The sequence below is a fragment of the Cebus imitator genome, unplaced genomic scaffold (genome assembly GCF_001604975.1).
Source record: "Cebus imitator isolate Cc_AM_T3 unplaced genomic scaffold, Cebus_imitator-1.0 Scaffold311, whole genome shotgun sequence".
NCBI lineage: Eukaryota > Metazoa > Chordata > Mammalia > Primates > Cebidae > Cebus > Cebus imitator.
In genome coordinates this window covers 3,482,745-3,496,764 of record NW_016107626.1, presented here as the reverse complement: position 1 = coordinate 3,496,764, position 14,020 = coordinate 3,482,745, and the positions used below count along the sequence as shown (strand labels likewise).

General features: G+C 60.4%; 2 protein-coding genes across 3 annotated transcripts in view; one reads left to right on the top strand and one right to left on the bottom strand.

Moving 5' to 3' along the window:
• CABLES2 (Cdk5 and Abl enzyme substrate 2) overlaps positions 1–9,027 on the top strand; it is an 18,377-nt gene extending 9,350 nt beyond the window's left edge. The window contains exons 2-10 of the mRNA XM_017503486.2: positions 2,207–2,278; positions 2,389–2,481; positions 3,686–3,763; positions 4,438–4,546; positions 5,094–5,259; positions 5,684–5,787; positions 6,398–6,504; positions 7,701–7,905; positions 8,009–9,027. Of these exons, the coding sequence (XP_017358975.1) occupies positions 2,207–2,278; positions 2,389–2,481; positions 3,686–3,763; positions 4,438–4,546; positions 5,094–5,259; positions 5,684–5,787; positions 6,398–6,504; positions 7,701–7,905; positions 8,009–8,149 (1,075 nt within the window). The 3' untranslated portion in view covers positions 8,150–9,027. The remainder of the gene's footprint in view (positions 1–2,206; positions 2,279–2,388; positions 2,482–3,685; positions 3,764–4,437; positions 4,547–5,093; positions 5,260–5,683; positions 5,788–6,397; positions 6,505–7,700; positions 7,906–8,008) is intronic.
• Positions 9,028–10,478: 1,451 nt separating this feature from the next.
• Positions 10,479–11,884, bottom strand: RPS21 (ribosomal protein S21). Of its 2 annotated transcripts, none has more exons than XM_017503487.2 (6): positions 11,806–11,884; positions 11,567–11,629; positions 11,274–11,337; positions 11,063–11,134; positions 10,637–10,692; positions 10,479–10,542 (listed from the first exon to the last, which is right to left on the bottom strand). In XM_017503487.2, exons 2-6 carry the CDS (start codon positions 11,614–11,616, stop codon positions 10,533–10,535), a joined length of 252 nt encoding a protein of 83 aa, XP_017358976.2. In that variant the 5' UTR covers positions 11,617–11,629; positions 11,806–11,884; the 3' UTR covers positions 10,479–10,532. The 2 variants fall into 2 exon arrangements, with proteins under 2 accessions (XP_017358976.2, XP_017358977.1); XM_017503488.2 differs by lacking the exon at positions 11,806–11,884 and adding an exon at positions 11,763–11,803.
• Between the last annotated feature and the right edge of the window lie 2,136 nt (positions 11,885–14,020).

Sequence of the window (14,020 nt, the reverse complement as noted above, 5' to 3'; positions counted from 1 at the left end):
AAAAAAAAAAAAAAAAGACCTGGCCAGTCTCGGTGGCTCACACCTGTAATCCCAGCACTTTGGGAGGCTGAGGCAGGCAGATCACCTGATGTCAGGAGTTCGAGACCAGCATAACCAACATGGAGAAACCCTGTTTCTACTAAACATACAAAAAATGTATTAGCCAGGCGTGGTGGTGCATGCCTGTAATCCTAGCTACTTGGGAGGCTGAGGCAGGAGAATTGCCTGAAACCTGGAGGCGGAGGTTGCGGTGAGCTGAGATTGCGCCATTGCACTGCAGCCTGGGCAACAACAGCAAAACTCTGTCTCAAAAAAAAAAGAAAAATACCTGACTCCGTCATCATTCGAGCGTCCGTTAAAAAAAAAATGACAGCTTCAGTGTTGGTTTCAGGGTGACAACCTTGATACCAGCCAGGACTGCACTGGCTGTGTGACCTGGGCAAGTGCCAGGCCTCTCTGTGCCACTTGCCAGGTGGGCGTGGTTGTCACTGCCCCCACTGTGAGCCGTTGAGTCTTGGTGAGGTGGTGGCTGTGGCACCCTTGCTGGCACTGGCAGTGCCCAGCGTGGGACTGGCTGTGGCCAACCCTGGCTCCTTGGCACAAACACTGGCTCTCAGTGGGAGGTTCCTAGTGAGGGCATGGCGTGGGGACCTTGACTGCAGGCCAGTTCCGCGCACAAGACCTCAGGTGTAAGCCGGGGCTCTGCTGGGGGAAGGCCCGTGGAACCCTGAGGACGGTGCTGGCCTGGTGCCTGGAGGGCTCCCAGGAGTGACCCCCAGCAGCACACTTGCCCTTGCCCAGGAGTCCAGATTGGCTCACACATTAATAATGCTACTGTTGACGTCAGAGCACTGCACACCAGGCCCAGGGGCCAAGTTGCTCCGTTTAATAAACCACACAGCATCCCACGGAGGGTCCCGCCACTACCATCACCACCAACCGCCCCCCTCTGGGAACCAGCATCCCTGCAGGGCAGGCTCCGGAGACACACCACGCCACATCGCCCATCACATTGCAATCCAGTGCTGCACGCTGCGTAAACTAGCATTGGACCTGATCGCATAAGCTGTGTTTGGGGAATGCCATGAGTACCCAGGCACACACATTCACGGCTCCCAGCATAAGGGAGAGAGCAAAGCTTTGGGGTCCCCGACAGACCTGGGTTCAAGGGCCAGCTCTGCGCTCAGAGTCTTGTAGCCCTGAGAGTTACTGAACCACGTCGTGGCTCCGCGTCAAGATGATCTTGCTTTGTCCCGGGCATCTGAGGAGCAGTGGGCATTGTGCCCTGCAGGGCTCTTCAGGAAAGCGTGCTGTGCAGTCCTTCTGCCGGCAAATATGTGCCTGCACGTTTGGCTCATGGGAAATGCCTGGGAGACCCTGCAGTCCAGGCGGGAGGGCAGGCACTGAGGGCAGCAGTGAGCAGTGACAGACCTGCCCCGCCCATGGGGCCGGCGCTCTGGAGAGAGAGGCAGACAGCAAGTGGGTGGTGAGGCGGGGACGCCTCCTTCCCATGGTGACCAGAGGTTAGCAGATGACGATCACAGGATAGCGGGGTCCGGGCAGCCTTCCCTGGGGCCACGTATGAGCTGAAAACTCCAGAAAGAGGTGGCCATCAGAAGAACAGGGACAGAATGTTCCAGACTGAGGAACAGCCCCTGTCACGGCGCTGGGGTGGGAGGGTGTGGCTGGAGGAGGGAGCTGCAGTCCACGGGAAGGTGGCCTGAGAGCAAGGGCTGCCTGGTGCCCACCGCGCCTCCCACCTCTTGGTGCCTACCCCGCCTCCCACCCCTTGGTGCCCCGAGGCCGAGCTGTGCTTCAGGGTAGGCGGGCAGCACCAGCCACAGGCAGCACTAGGTGGGATGGGCCTGTCGGAGCCAGCAGTGCCCCCGGCAGGGTGTTGCTCGGTGGGCAGGGAAGGTTGGCGTGCTGTGCTGTGCCATGTTGTGCCTGAGGAGCCTGCCCCCAAGGGCTGCTGGTCCCCAGAGAGGAGCTCAGTGCCTCCGAAATGGGACCCTCTCAAGGAGGAGGTGCCCCTCCTACTGCCTCGGTCTGCACGGGCTGCGGAAGCCTTCAGCCAGTGGGCATGCAGCTGGACTGGAGAGCAGCCCTTCCCTGTGCAGCAGGTGGCACTCAGTTTCTGGCCACAAAGGTGGTGCCTCGGCTAGTGGCCCCATGCCTGTTCTGAGGCCCCAGTGTCATCTTGCAGGAGGCGAGTCACGTCCCAGCGCTGCTCCCTGGAGTTTCTGGAAGATGCCGTGGGATGCACTCCGGCACAGAGGTACGCGCCCCCGCCCACCCCGAGCTCCGTGACTCCGCCTGGGCTGCCCCGACCCTTCGGGGCCAGAGGGGCCTGGGAGGAAAAGAGCGACCTGTGTCTTTGCCTGGCAGAACCAAGCACACATCTGGGTCACCAAGACACAAAGGCCTGAAGAAGACGCACTTCATCAAGAACATGAGGCAGTACGACACCAGGAACAGCAGGTGTGCGGCCGGCCAGGAGCTGGGAGCTGGCTGTGGTCCCCGGACGTCCGCGGGGTCCTGCCCGTGCCAGCCAAGCAATCCTCCTTCCACTGCCAAGGCTCCCGCCCACCCCACATCCCACACCCCTAGAGGGTGACTCTCCTCCCCACCACACTCCGTGCTCCACATCAGCTGAGCACCCGCAGGTCCCTGGTATCACCACCGCGAGGCCACCAATCTGGGCTCCCAGGTGAAGGGCCAGGCGTAGACGCCAGCCCCAAGCCACAGTGCTGGCGTGAAAGAAAACAGGAGACACAGAAATACTCGTGGCTGTGAGATGCCTGGGGAGGAGCTGGGTTTTGTTGGGAGCACAAAGGAAAGGCTGAATAAAACGAACCCCTGGCTGCCCAAGCGGAGTGGAGGGCCCAGGGGTATTCCTGCGGCCCCGTGCTCCCCACACTGCTGGTTCTGAGGGGTCCTGAGGTCCGGAGTGCTCCCTTCCTTCCGGAGCTCCCCTACTGGGCACCCTCCCTGTGGTGACCTCGGTTCTGGCCGGACCCTCCCTCCCGGTCAGTCCTACACAGCTCCCAGCAGTCGTGAGTGCCAGAGACGGGGAGAGGTTCTCCCACTGTTGTCCCCTCGGTGAGCCCCTGGGCAGAGCCGAGCCAGCGTAGGGAGGAGCAGCAGTGGCTTCTGCCTGTGCTCCCGGACCCAGGGCCTGGCTGCTCAAGTACCTTGGGAGGGAGTCTCCAGGCCGGCCTCTCTGTGGACCTGGAGCAGGCCCCTTTGGTGGCGGGCAGCCCTGCTCACCCAGGTCCTCTGAGGGCTGGCTTGAGGCAGCCTTGGCCTTGCCCTGCCGTCCCCTCTGACTGCCTCATCTCTGAGTGAGCGGAGATCCTGACATGAGGCCTCCAGCCCGCCTGCACTGGGTCAGGGAGGAGGCTTCGGGATGTCACTGCCATGCCTGCCCGTGCGCAGCTGCGTCCCAGGGAGGGTACCCCGGGAGCTCCTCGAGGGAATCCATGCCGAGAGCTTGGGGGGTCCAGACTTAGTGATGCTAGCCACCGGCCTCCTGGACCTGAGTCCCCTTGGGCAGCCTGGGCAATCTCCCAGCACCTGAATTTAGGCAGAAGGAATTTTCCATGGAAATGTCTGCAGCCCCGGAAGCAGCAGCACCCTGACCCCTGCCCCCGACCCCTGCCCTCCTGACCCCGTCCCCCCGCAGGATCGTGCTCATCTGTGCCAAGCGGTCCCTGTGTGCGGCCTTCTCAGTCCTGCCCTACGGTGAAGGCCTGCGGATCAGGTGAGTGCTCGGCCCCTGCCTCACAGCCCCGGGTGTGCGTCTGGGCAGAAGGCAAGGCTTGGTCCCCAACCAGGCCCAGAAGGCATCGGGGAGTACTGTGCTCCCAGGTGAGGCTGCGTCCCCATGAGGCTGTCCCCGGGCCCACGCCAGTGCTCCTGAGGAACCTGGGGCAGTTTTGCATCCTGGTCCTCAGGGGGTTGAGGGGGCGCGGGTTTCTGTTGACGCCGTTGATGTACTGGCCTGCTGTCTCACCTCCTGTGGATAGGGCTGCAGGGCCCCGTGGCCATCCGTCCAGTCCGTGTGTCACTCAGAGGAGGAGGAAACAGCTGTGGGGTGGGGATTGTGGGTGGCCCTGGCTTAAAAATAGTGGTGGAGAAAGCTGACCGGTGTGGGCAGGGGCACCTGGTGGGCTCATGAAGGTGGCACTACCCCGGGGGCTCTACCAGCTGGTGTCTGTATCGGGAATCGGGGTTCAAAGAGCGTGGAGCTCAAAGTGCTCCTTTGAAAGCACTCCTGATGTGTGCCCTCCTGGTCACGCCAGTGCCGCCCGTCTTCCCCAAGGGGCTATGTAGACACCATTCCTGAGAGCCCCTCGGGCCAGCAGACAGGTGGGCTGGCAGCCGGAGCCCACTTTCAGCACAGGCCACAGCCCTCACCTCTCCCATGCGTTGCAGTGACCTGAGGGTGGACAGCCAGAAGCAGAGGCACCCTTCCGGCGGCGTCTCTGTGTCTTCCGAGATGGTCTTTGAGCTGGAAGGCGTGGAGCTGGGAGCAGATGGAAAGGTAAAAGCCTCTTTGCTGGCAGACACCCGGCGCCATCAGGGCCAAGCAGGCGGTTGGAAGCAGTCCCACTGCAGTGCCCACAAGGCAGACATGGAGCCGCACTTCACTCGCCATAAAGCGCCAGGGTGGAGTGGGTATGGCCCATGCAGCCCCAAGAACACAGCCCAGAGCCCATCGGACCCGCCCCGGCAGCCTGGCCACGCCTGAAGTCTGCACTGTGGCATCACAGCCAGGGCTCCTGGACACCTCCCCGTGCAGCCTGGGGCTCACCCACCACCTGGCCTCTGTGCTGGTGGTCAGCCGTCTTCAGAGGCAGAGAGAGCGTTATAGGCTACAGAACCCAGAAGAGGCAGGGAAAGGGTGGTGCTCGGGAATGTTCTAGCTAGTGAGGAGCAGCCTCGACGTCTTGATGTGAATTTTCCCTTCATTTTCCACGCAGGCCGCCCAGCACGTGTATCTGGGTTTCCTGCAGTGGAAGCAGACGGAGCTCACTTTGCCCTCTGGTCCCGGGAAGCAGAGCTGAGCCCAGATGCGTTTGCTTTTCCAGGTCGTGTCTTACGCGAAGTTCCTGTACCCCACCAATGCCCTGGTCACACACAAGAGTGACAGCCGTGGTCTCCTGCCCACACCTCGGCCCAGCCTCCCCCGGGCTCTGCCAGGATCAAAACACAAACCTGCCTCCACCAAGTCAGCACCAGCCAGCACAGAACTAGGTAGCCCGCATGCCTTCACCATGTCCCCAGACAGGGTGGCCACGTGCCTTCACCACAGCCCAGGGACAGCAGCAGCACCAGCAAGCCCCTTTCAGGCTGCAGCCCCCCATGCAGATGGAGCCTGGGAGCATGGTCAGGTGGCGGCTGCTCAGGAAGGAACGGCTCCGCAACGCATCGTGGACCGGGCTTGGCCTGAGCCGGGCGGTGGAGAGGAGCTGTGTCCACAGATGACTCCAGGGAGGGCCCCTCCTCTCAGGACATCCCTTTCTTGCCCTAAGCCCTGGGCCCTTCGGAAGAGAGAGAACCATGGCCTAGAGCCCCTGCTGCTCGGCCATGTCCCACTGTGGCGCTGGCCTGCCAGACCTCGGGGCAAAACGGGATCTGCTCAAGACTCCTGGTGGGTCAGGGGCTGCCTCTCTTACAGGGAGTGACGTGGGAGACACCCTGGAGTACAACCCCAACCTCCTGGATGACCCGCAGTGGCCCTGTGGCAAGCACAAGCGCGTCCTCATCTTTGCCTCGTACATGGTGAGCGCCCTCTCCAGGCCTGGTTGCAGCAGCCGCGCAGCCGTCCTGGCCAGGGTGTGCAGGGCAGGCTGTGGGCAAGCCGCCCCAGGGCCGTGACGTGCCCCCACCCCGGTCACAGCACCACAGATGATGGCGATGTGCAGGGCGGGCCGGGAGCAGTGCTGGTCCCTCCGGCTGGGTTGGCCCTTGTCCTTCGGCCCCCAGCAGCGGGCAGCCTGGCACCCCCACACCGAGTACACATGGGCTTCAGGGCACCGGGCAGCCTGGCTCCCCACACCGAGTACACATGGGCTTCGGGGCACCGGGCAGCCTGGCTCCCCACACCGAGTACACATGGGCTTCGGGGCACCGGGCAGCCTGGCTCCCCACACCGAGTACACATGGGCTTTGGGGCACCGGGCAGCCTGGCACCCCACACCGAGTACGCATGGCCTCTGGGGCCCTCTCCCTGGAGCCATTTTGTTCCCACAGAGATTCAGGGCCTCCCAAGCCGCACCGTGTGCCCGTTTGCAAACCCAGAACGGCAAGAAATCTGTGCTCACGGCACCTGGCAGGCGGCCGCAGGGACTGTGCGAGGGGCTGGCCCAACCCTGCCCACTGTCTGTTGCAGACCACAGTGATAGAATACGTGAAGCCCTCGGACCTCAAGAAGGACATGAACGAGACCTTCAGGGAGAAGTTCCCACATGTCAAACTGACGCTGAGCAAAATCAGGAGGTGAGGACATCCCCTCAGGCTATCTCATTGTGTGGGAGGTGCCAGCCTCTCCTCCAGTTTCTGGTAGATTCTCCAGCTTGACAAGTCCAGCCACTGCCCATCCCCAGCCCCCTCCTGCCATCTGACCAGGACCCCGGCAGCAGCTCCCTCACCCCCACCGCTGGCCCCGCCAGGCCTCTCACGGCCCCGGCACACGGCATCCCCCAGACGCCACCGGGCCTCTCAGCCCGACCCTCACCGCAGCGCAGGATCTTCTTAAAACGTGAGCGGGGCCAGGCGTGCTGGCTCATGCCTGTAATCCTAGCACTCTGGAAGGCCGAGGCAGGTGGATCACAAGGTCAGGAGTTCAAGACCAGCCTGACCAATATGGTGAAACCCCTTCTCTACTAAAAATACCAGGCGTGATGGCACGTGCCTATAATCCCAGCTACTAGGGAGGCTAAGGCAGGAAGATTGCTTGAACCTGGGAGGCGGAGGTTTCAGTAAGCTGACATAACGCCACTGCACTCCTGCCGGGGCGACAGCAAAACTGTCTCAAAAAAAAAAAAAAAAAAACTTGAGTGGGACGGGGCCTCTTGTGCCTGGCCCCTCCCAGTATGTGCCATTTTGCTGAGTAGATTCCGTGGCCCTTCCCCTGGCCCACAAAGTGCCCCCGCCCAGTACATTGTGTGCTCTCCAAGGCTGTCCAGACGTGCCCTGCTCTCACAGGGTGCCATGCCGAGGACCCCTGTGACCGGAGGAAAGCAAGCCGCAGGCGGCAGAGCTGCTGGGCTCACGTTGGGCCACGGTCCTGTACTGGGGGCCTGCCCTGCCCGGCCTCTGTCCGTGTTCCAGAGAGCAGCTCACCCCACACCCCAGCGCCTTAAAACTGCCCCTAATCAGAAGCCACTGCCCCCCCACCAGAAGCAGGGCCTGTTCTCCGTGGCTCCACCCACCAGGCACAGGTGGAAGCTGCCGTGGGTGCCCAACCAAGGGACGGGGGAAGCCAAGACCCAGTCCGGCCGTACCTGCCCAGGTGCCCGCCCTGCCCTGGGCGTTGTACACGGTATGACGGAGGGTACCATCCCCTGGAGAATGTGGTGGTGTTTCTCACGGCCCAAAGCCACATCGCTTGAGCTCAGTTGCTGGCAGCGGGGGGCTGCCCCCTCAGCCCCAGCCTCTGCTCCTGGGGACATGGCTTCTGTCTCAACCCACAGCTTAAAGCGGGAGATGCGGAGCCTGTCGGAGGAGTGCAGCCTGGAGCCCGTGACGGTGGCCATGGCCTACGTGTACTTTGAGAAGCTGGTCCTGCAGGGCAAGCTCAGCAAACAGAACCGCAAGCTGTGCGCCGGCGCCTGCGTGCTGTTGGCCGCCAAGATCAGCAGCGACCTGCGCAAGAGCGGCGTGAAGCAGCTCATCGATGTGAGTGCTGGACCCGCGGGCGGGCACGACACCCAGCCAGGGCCGCCGCGGGGGGTGGCTGGCAGGGTGGCTCCCGTGTAACCTTCCTCTCTCTTCCCTGCAGAAGTTAGAAGAAAGGTTTCGATTCAACAGGCGCGACCTGATCGGGTTTGAGTTCACGGCGCTCGTGGCTTTGGAGCTGGCCCTGTATCTCCCCGAGAACCAAGTGCTACCTCATTACAGGCGCCTCACCCAGCAGTTCTAGCAGATGCCCGAGGGCTCAGGGCACCAGGCGCACGTGCTGGCCTGGGAGGTGTCCCAGCTGCTCAAGCCCCACGCCGCCTGGCCTGCCAGCGCCCCCAGCACCCACTGCAGGAGGCACCTGGCCTCTGGCTGGCGCGGCTCTTCCTTTTGCCTTTTTATGCTGTTTCCTTGGAAAGGGACGTCACTGTCACCCCAGGTGCACCGTACCTCCAAGGGCACTTCTGAGAATTCTGGATTTTTACATAAAGTAAATGTCGGTTTTGTTATTGGTTTTTTTTCATGTGCCCAAGACCAGCCTGGCACCAGGGCCTTCGGCTCACAGCATGTAGCAGCAAGCCGACCGCAGCGTCTCTCCCTGGCCTCGCCTCCTGCAAGCCACCGCGGCCACCACAGCATCGGGGTGGGGAGCTGGGTTTCCACACCTCACTGAACACACTCAGATTGCCAAGTCTAACTTTAGGCATTCACGCTGGAGATTGTTTTGAGTGTGGGTTCCCCAGCAGCATCTCCCGACACCGGCTGTGCCGCTGGCCCGCTGCTGCCTGAAGCCATGCTCCTCCAGAGCTTTCTCCGCCTGCCTCGCCGCGCCACGAGTGGGGCTTCCGGCGTCCAGTGCAGCCAGCAAGAGCCGTCTCCGAACTCACCGTGACCTCATTCTTGGACTCTTGGACCTGTTCTTCAAGCATTGTGTCACTGTGAAATCCTGACGCCCCGCGTCCTACAGACTGACGGGCACAACAGACAGCTGCCGTCCCGTACCAGGCCCCCCCGCCTCTCGGGGAGACACTCTGGGCCTCCAGGACAACTGCTGCTTGCCAGCTCTTAAGTTCTAAGCAATATTGTGACAGAGAAAAATAACGTATTTATTATGATTTGGGATTTGGTTTTTTGGGTCTTTTTTTTTAAGGGAACAAAAGATGCTTAGATGAGGTCTGCTTAAGTCGACTGGAAACCACACTTGACCCTCACGCAGGAAGGCACTGACCACACCCCACAGGACTGCAAAGGCTGCTAAAGGGTCCATGCGTCAGCGCCGCCTCTTCCACAGGAAACAGGTACTGTCTCGGCCACCCTTGCCAGGGCAGCCCACCATGCTGCTAAAAGGACCCCAAGTGGTTGTTGTCCCTTCTGTGCAGGCCAGCAGGGCCCATCTCTAGCTTTTCCACATCTGTCCAAGTTTCCTGCAGTGAGTTTTGCATGGTCCGGTTCTCCGGCTTGTGGCCTCATCAAAAACACTGAATAACCGAGGAACGTTAAGTTTTTCTTCCTAGGTGGTCTCAAAACTGGCCACTGGCCCAGCCACCAAGCTTTTTCCTCCCACTACTGGCAACTTGTCTCTAGCCCATTAATACATTCTATGCTACTTGTGTGGACGGGTGCCTCTGCAGAAAGGAGATGCCAATTCCACTATCACAGAACTCCACCTGATCCCAGCAGCGGTGCAAGGCAGCTGTGCCCACCCGGCCCCCCTCCTTTTCCAGGCCCACTTGCTGGGACCGAGACTCAGATGGCAGGTGTGGGAGAGACTCCAGGATGAGGACAAACCAAAGCCTTTGTTCCCATTTACTGCCGAACATCCCCTCCTATCAAGCAGCCTGCCCTCAGGCCAAGGATGATCCCCTCACACCCAGCATGCACCCAGAGGAGGACTCGTCTTCCAAGCTGCTACACCTCCCTGGGCCCCAGGTAACTTCGCTCTGAAAAGCACCCTCCTGCCACCCAGATCCCATCTCAAGAGCTTGTCCTTGTTACCAACATGTAAGGGACCGACTTCTAGTAACTGTTGCGGTTTACAACCTGCCCTCCAGGGACGCACAGCTCCATGGTTCTTTCTACACATGAAAGCAAGAAATGGATAAGCACAGTAATTTCAGTTTGTGTATTTATGTAATGAGATTCAGTCATTAACCAAACCAGGCTACATGAAGCCTTCCCTTCAGTATGTCTATTTTAATAATGCCAAGAGCTGCCACTGTGTGGTGTTTCAGGATTTTTGCAACAAAGCCAGTAGTTAAGGCAAACTACAGTCTGAACTTGTCATTCTCTAGCACAAGTCCAAGCGTCTGAGCTGTGACTCAACAAAACCAGGCCTGGTGTTGCTTTGGCAGCTGTGGATGTAAACGTGTGAAGAGGGTATCTGACCTCGGAATGTTTGAGTTATGTTGTCAGGTGTTTTAAACGGCTAATGTATTTGTACTTTAAACCTTGGTTTTGTGACACACGTCACAGCTTGCCTCCTTTCAACTAACTGGGTACCCACCCCACCCCCATCACCCACTGACAGCAAAACCTCAGCCCTGGGCCCACAGCAGAAAATGAACCACCACGAATAGGTTTTTACTATTTATTTAGGACAAATACTCCACATCTGCGATTCTCTCCAGTCAAAAGTTCCTAGAACCAGGAGAAAAGGACAACGTTAGGACCACATCCCGAGCAGACCCAGCCCTAGTCCACTCGCTCTGCCCAAATGGGACCCCAGCCTTACTTTGAGACGATGCTATCAGCCTTGGCCAATCGTAGAATGGAATCATCTGACTCACCCTTAAAAAGAAAGCACACCAAGATGATTTCCACTCCAGCTGCCTGAGATGGCAGAAGGTCAGCTGTGCGACCAGCCCACATCCCCCACCCCACTAAGCAAATGGAGAAGCGCAGGGGAGCGGCCTCCAGCCTGACTATGGGGCGCAACGTGGGGAGGTGCCTCCTAGTGAGAGGCAGGGTCTACTGCCTGAGCGTTTTCTCACAGCACCCTTCTTCCAACCCCAGGAAGAGGCAGGCAGACAGGCAGACAGCACAGTCCAGTGGCTCCAACTACTGTCAGCAAATCTACTCAGGCACCATCACAGGTCAAATGCGCAGGGAAAAGTCCACCACGTCCCGAGGTGATAAGCACTGCCCAGCAAACACTCACCATCCTACGTATGGCCCCGCAGATAGCGTAAGTTTTAAACTGGCCGTTAAATCTGCCTGTGACCTTGTCAACCTAGAAAGAGAAGAAGGGTCACAAACCACTCCCCCAAGTTTGAGGATTGGAAACCAATCCTCAAAGCCAGCCTCTGCCTGTATCTTCCCCCTTTCCCGGCACAAACATCCCACCTTCTCCTCCCGGGCTCCCAGCTCACCTCGGCCACGTTCATCTGGATGGACGCGTGGTCCTTGGCACCGATGATGCGGTTGCTGGCGGAGCTGCGCAGGAAGACCGCGCAGTGAGCAGAGGGAAGGCAGGGCGTGACGGTGTTGAGGGAGTGTGGACGGAAAAGAGGAACGTCGGAGGAAATGAGGGCACGCGAGAGGACGTGGCGGCGAAAGGACGGGAGGGATGCGGGGGAGTAAGAGCAGGCCAAGACACGCGTGGGATGTGGAAGGGGCAGGGCCACGTGGGGGTGCAGTAGCGGGGCGTGGGGAGGGCGCTCACCATTTCCGCGGCACGTACAGGTCCACGAACTCGCCGGCGTCGTTCTGCATCTGGAGGCTGCGCCTACGGAGTCACCGCGCGGCGCCATGAGGACGGCCGGAACCGTGCCCCGGCTCCCGGCGCAAACCCGCCCCTAGGGTCTCGGCCGCAGCCGCAACCCGCAACCCGTTCCCCGTGTCCGAGCCCTCGCTCCCACCCAGGCCCAGCCCCGAGCCCGCAGTCCGCGCCGCGCGCCATACCTGCTGCCACCACACCGCGCGCGAGTAGAGAAAGGAAGCGGCGTGTTCCCCGGCAGAGAAATCGGCGGGCAAGGCGGGGCGTCGGCGAGTGCTTCCGGGTCACAGCGCCACAGCGAGTCTGCGCGGTGCGTTTTTGCCGGCGCCGCCCTGACGCACTTCCGCTTCCGACGGTGGGTCGGGTGTCCCGGACCTGCACGGTGGGTCCTAGGGTGCGGGCTGTCTTGCGGGGTGGTCGCCCAGAGCGGGTCTTGTCTTGGCCTCTGGGCTGTGCCCCACGGACGCAGTTGACCCTTGCGAACGCTTCGGGAGCCGCGAATGAGCAGCTGGGAGAAGGGGCGGGGGCTGAGCCTAGCTGCCCGCTGCCGGCCCGGCAGGGGATTCGGACGTGCCCCCCGCAGCGCGCCCCCAGCCCGCCGGTCCCCTGACCCTGCGGCCACCTGGGGCGTGGGGAGGTTCCCCTGCCGGCGGACGGAGCCGCTGCGGGCGGAGGTCTGCTCCCCTGGTGCCTGCTGGTCACACTCCCGCGGGCTGGTGGGCGAAGGACGGCTGCAGGGACTCGGCAGAGGAGAAATTCGGGCAGTTCCTGAGGGTAGGGAAAGACACCAGCCCCGCGGAGTCAGAAGCACCCGACCACCCTGGGATCCCATTTTTCACCAGTCAGACCCCCAGGGCAGGGCAGGGAAAGCAAACAAACCCAGGCCTGGTGTTGCTTCCGCAGCCCAGGTAGCAGTTGTGGCTGTAAAGGTGCATAAGAATGCAAACTGGGAGTCTGGGCGCGGACGCCTGTAATCCCAGCACTTTGGGAGGATGAGGCGGGTAGATCGTGAGGTCAGGAGTTCGAGGCCAGCCTGACCAACATGGTGAATCCCCCTCTCTACTAAAAATACAAAAATTAGCCAGGCGTGGTGGTGGGTGCGTGTAATCCCAGCTGCTCGGGAGGCTGAGGCAGGAGAATCGCTTGAACCCGGGAGTCGGAGGTTGCAGTTAGCTGAGATGTGGCCACTGCACCCCAGCCTGGGCGACAGAGCAAGACTTCCTCTCAAAAAAAAAGAATGCACACTGGGGCACCGTTCCCCTGAAGCATTTTGGCCGAATTTGCATACCCTTTGACCCCACAAACCCACTCCTGGGAATATGCTCCGAGGAAGTAAAGATGACACAAAGATGGACCCACGAAGAGTGATCCTTGATGATGGGTGGGGTCTAGCAGCCTGAACCCTGTTGCCAGGAGGAAGCTCCAAGATAGATGGAAGGGGCAGCAGGGCCTGTGTTGGGGTCTTCTCTGTGGGGGGACATGATCCTAGGATGTAGAGCTAGCTTCAGAAAACCAAGGCCCAAGCAGGGAAGGGGCTTGGCCCAGCCTAATGGCAGAGCGTGGGCCAACCCCCACAGCCCTCTCCCTGCCCCAACCCCTCCCAATTTCCCCCATCCCATTCCTCCACAGAGCAGTGTGGACTGAGCAGTGCTGATGCCATACCCATTGCTGGTGCCAAGGGTCCATTCATGGAAAAAACAAATATCCCAGAGTCGCCCCCACCCCACATCTGTGGGAGTGTGCATGGCAGTCCCTCTGTTAAAATGTCTGCTTGGGACTTTGTCTTCCAGATGAGACAACACCCCAAGAGGACAGGCTCAGGACCGTGAACATCCCGCCTCTCCCATAGGGGCCCCACAGGCTAAGCCACAGAAGCCTCTAGAAACACAGCTGGTGCCTGCGCTGCCCCTTTGCCTGGACAGCCCTACTCCACGCAGAGCTCCAGGACTCAGCTCTCATGTTCTTTCCCTCACCCAAGCCCATGTCAGCTTATACTGTTAAGGGCTCTCAGAGAATCCACTTTTCTCATGCCAATTCACTTGTCATTAGCTACTGATTTGTGGAACTGTTTGCCTGAGGAATCTTCCCAGTGCCTGGGGCTGCAGCTGGAGCTGCACTTCTGTGGGGCTGCACGCTGGACACAGGATTGAGGGAAGGCACTAAGGGTCCCTGACACGGCAGTGTCCGAGTCAGGCCAAGTTCGTTAACATCTGGACCTGGTTGGAACTGAGACCGCAAGTTCCGCTGGGCTTGGAAGCCACGTGTTCTTGTGGGCAGCACGCCTGTGGTTGCTTCCACTGGACTCCAGCAAGCAGGCATCGGAAGTGAGGTCATTGAGGCCACTGTCTTTCAGGAAGGTCACTCTTCATGCAGGCCCTGAGATGCGTGCCCTTTTCAGAC

What these genes read in the sequence shown, in the direction of transcription:
- RPS21 (XM_017503488.2), bottom strand. Translation starts at nt 11,803, where the DNA reads ATGGCGCGCGGCGCGGACTGCGGGCTCGGGGCTGGGCCTGG. An exon ending in GGGCTCGGGGCTGGGCCTGG is followed by an intron (nt 11,630 to 11,762) that starts GTGGGAGCGAGG and finishes GTGACTCCGTAG; the next exon opens with GCGCAGCCTCCAGATGCAGA. An exon ending in CTGTACGTGCCGCGGAAATG is followed by an intron (nt 11,338 to 11,566) that starts GTGAGCGCCCTC and finishes CTTCCTGCGCAG; the next exon opens with CTCCGCCAGCAACCGCATCA.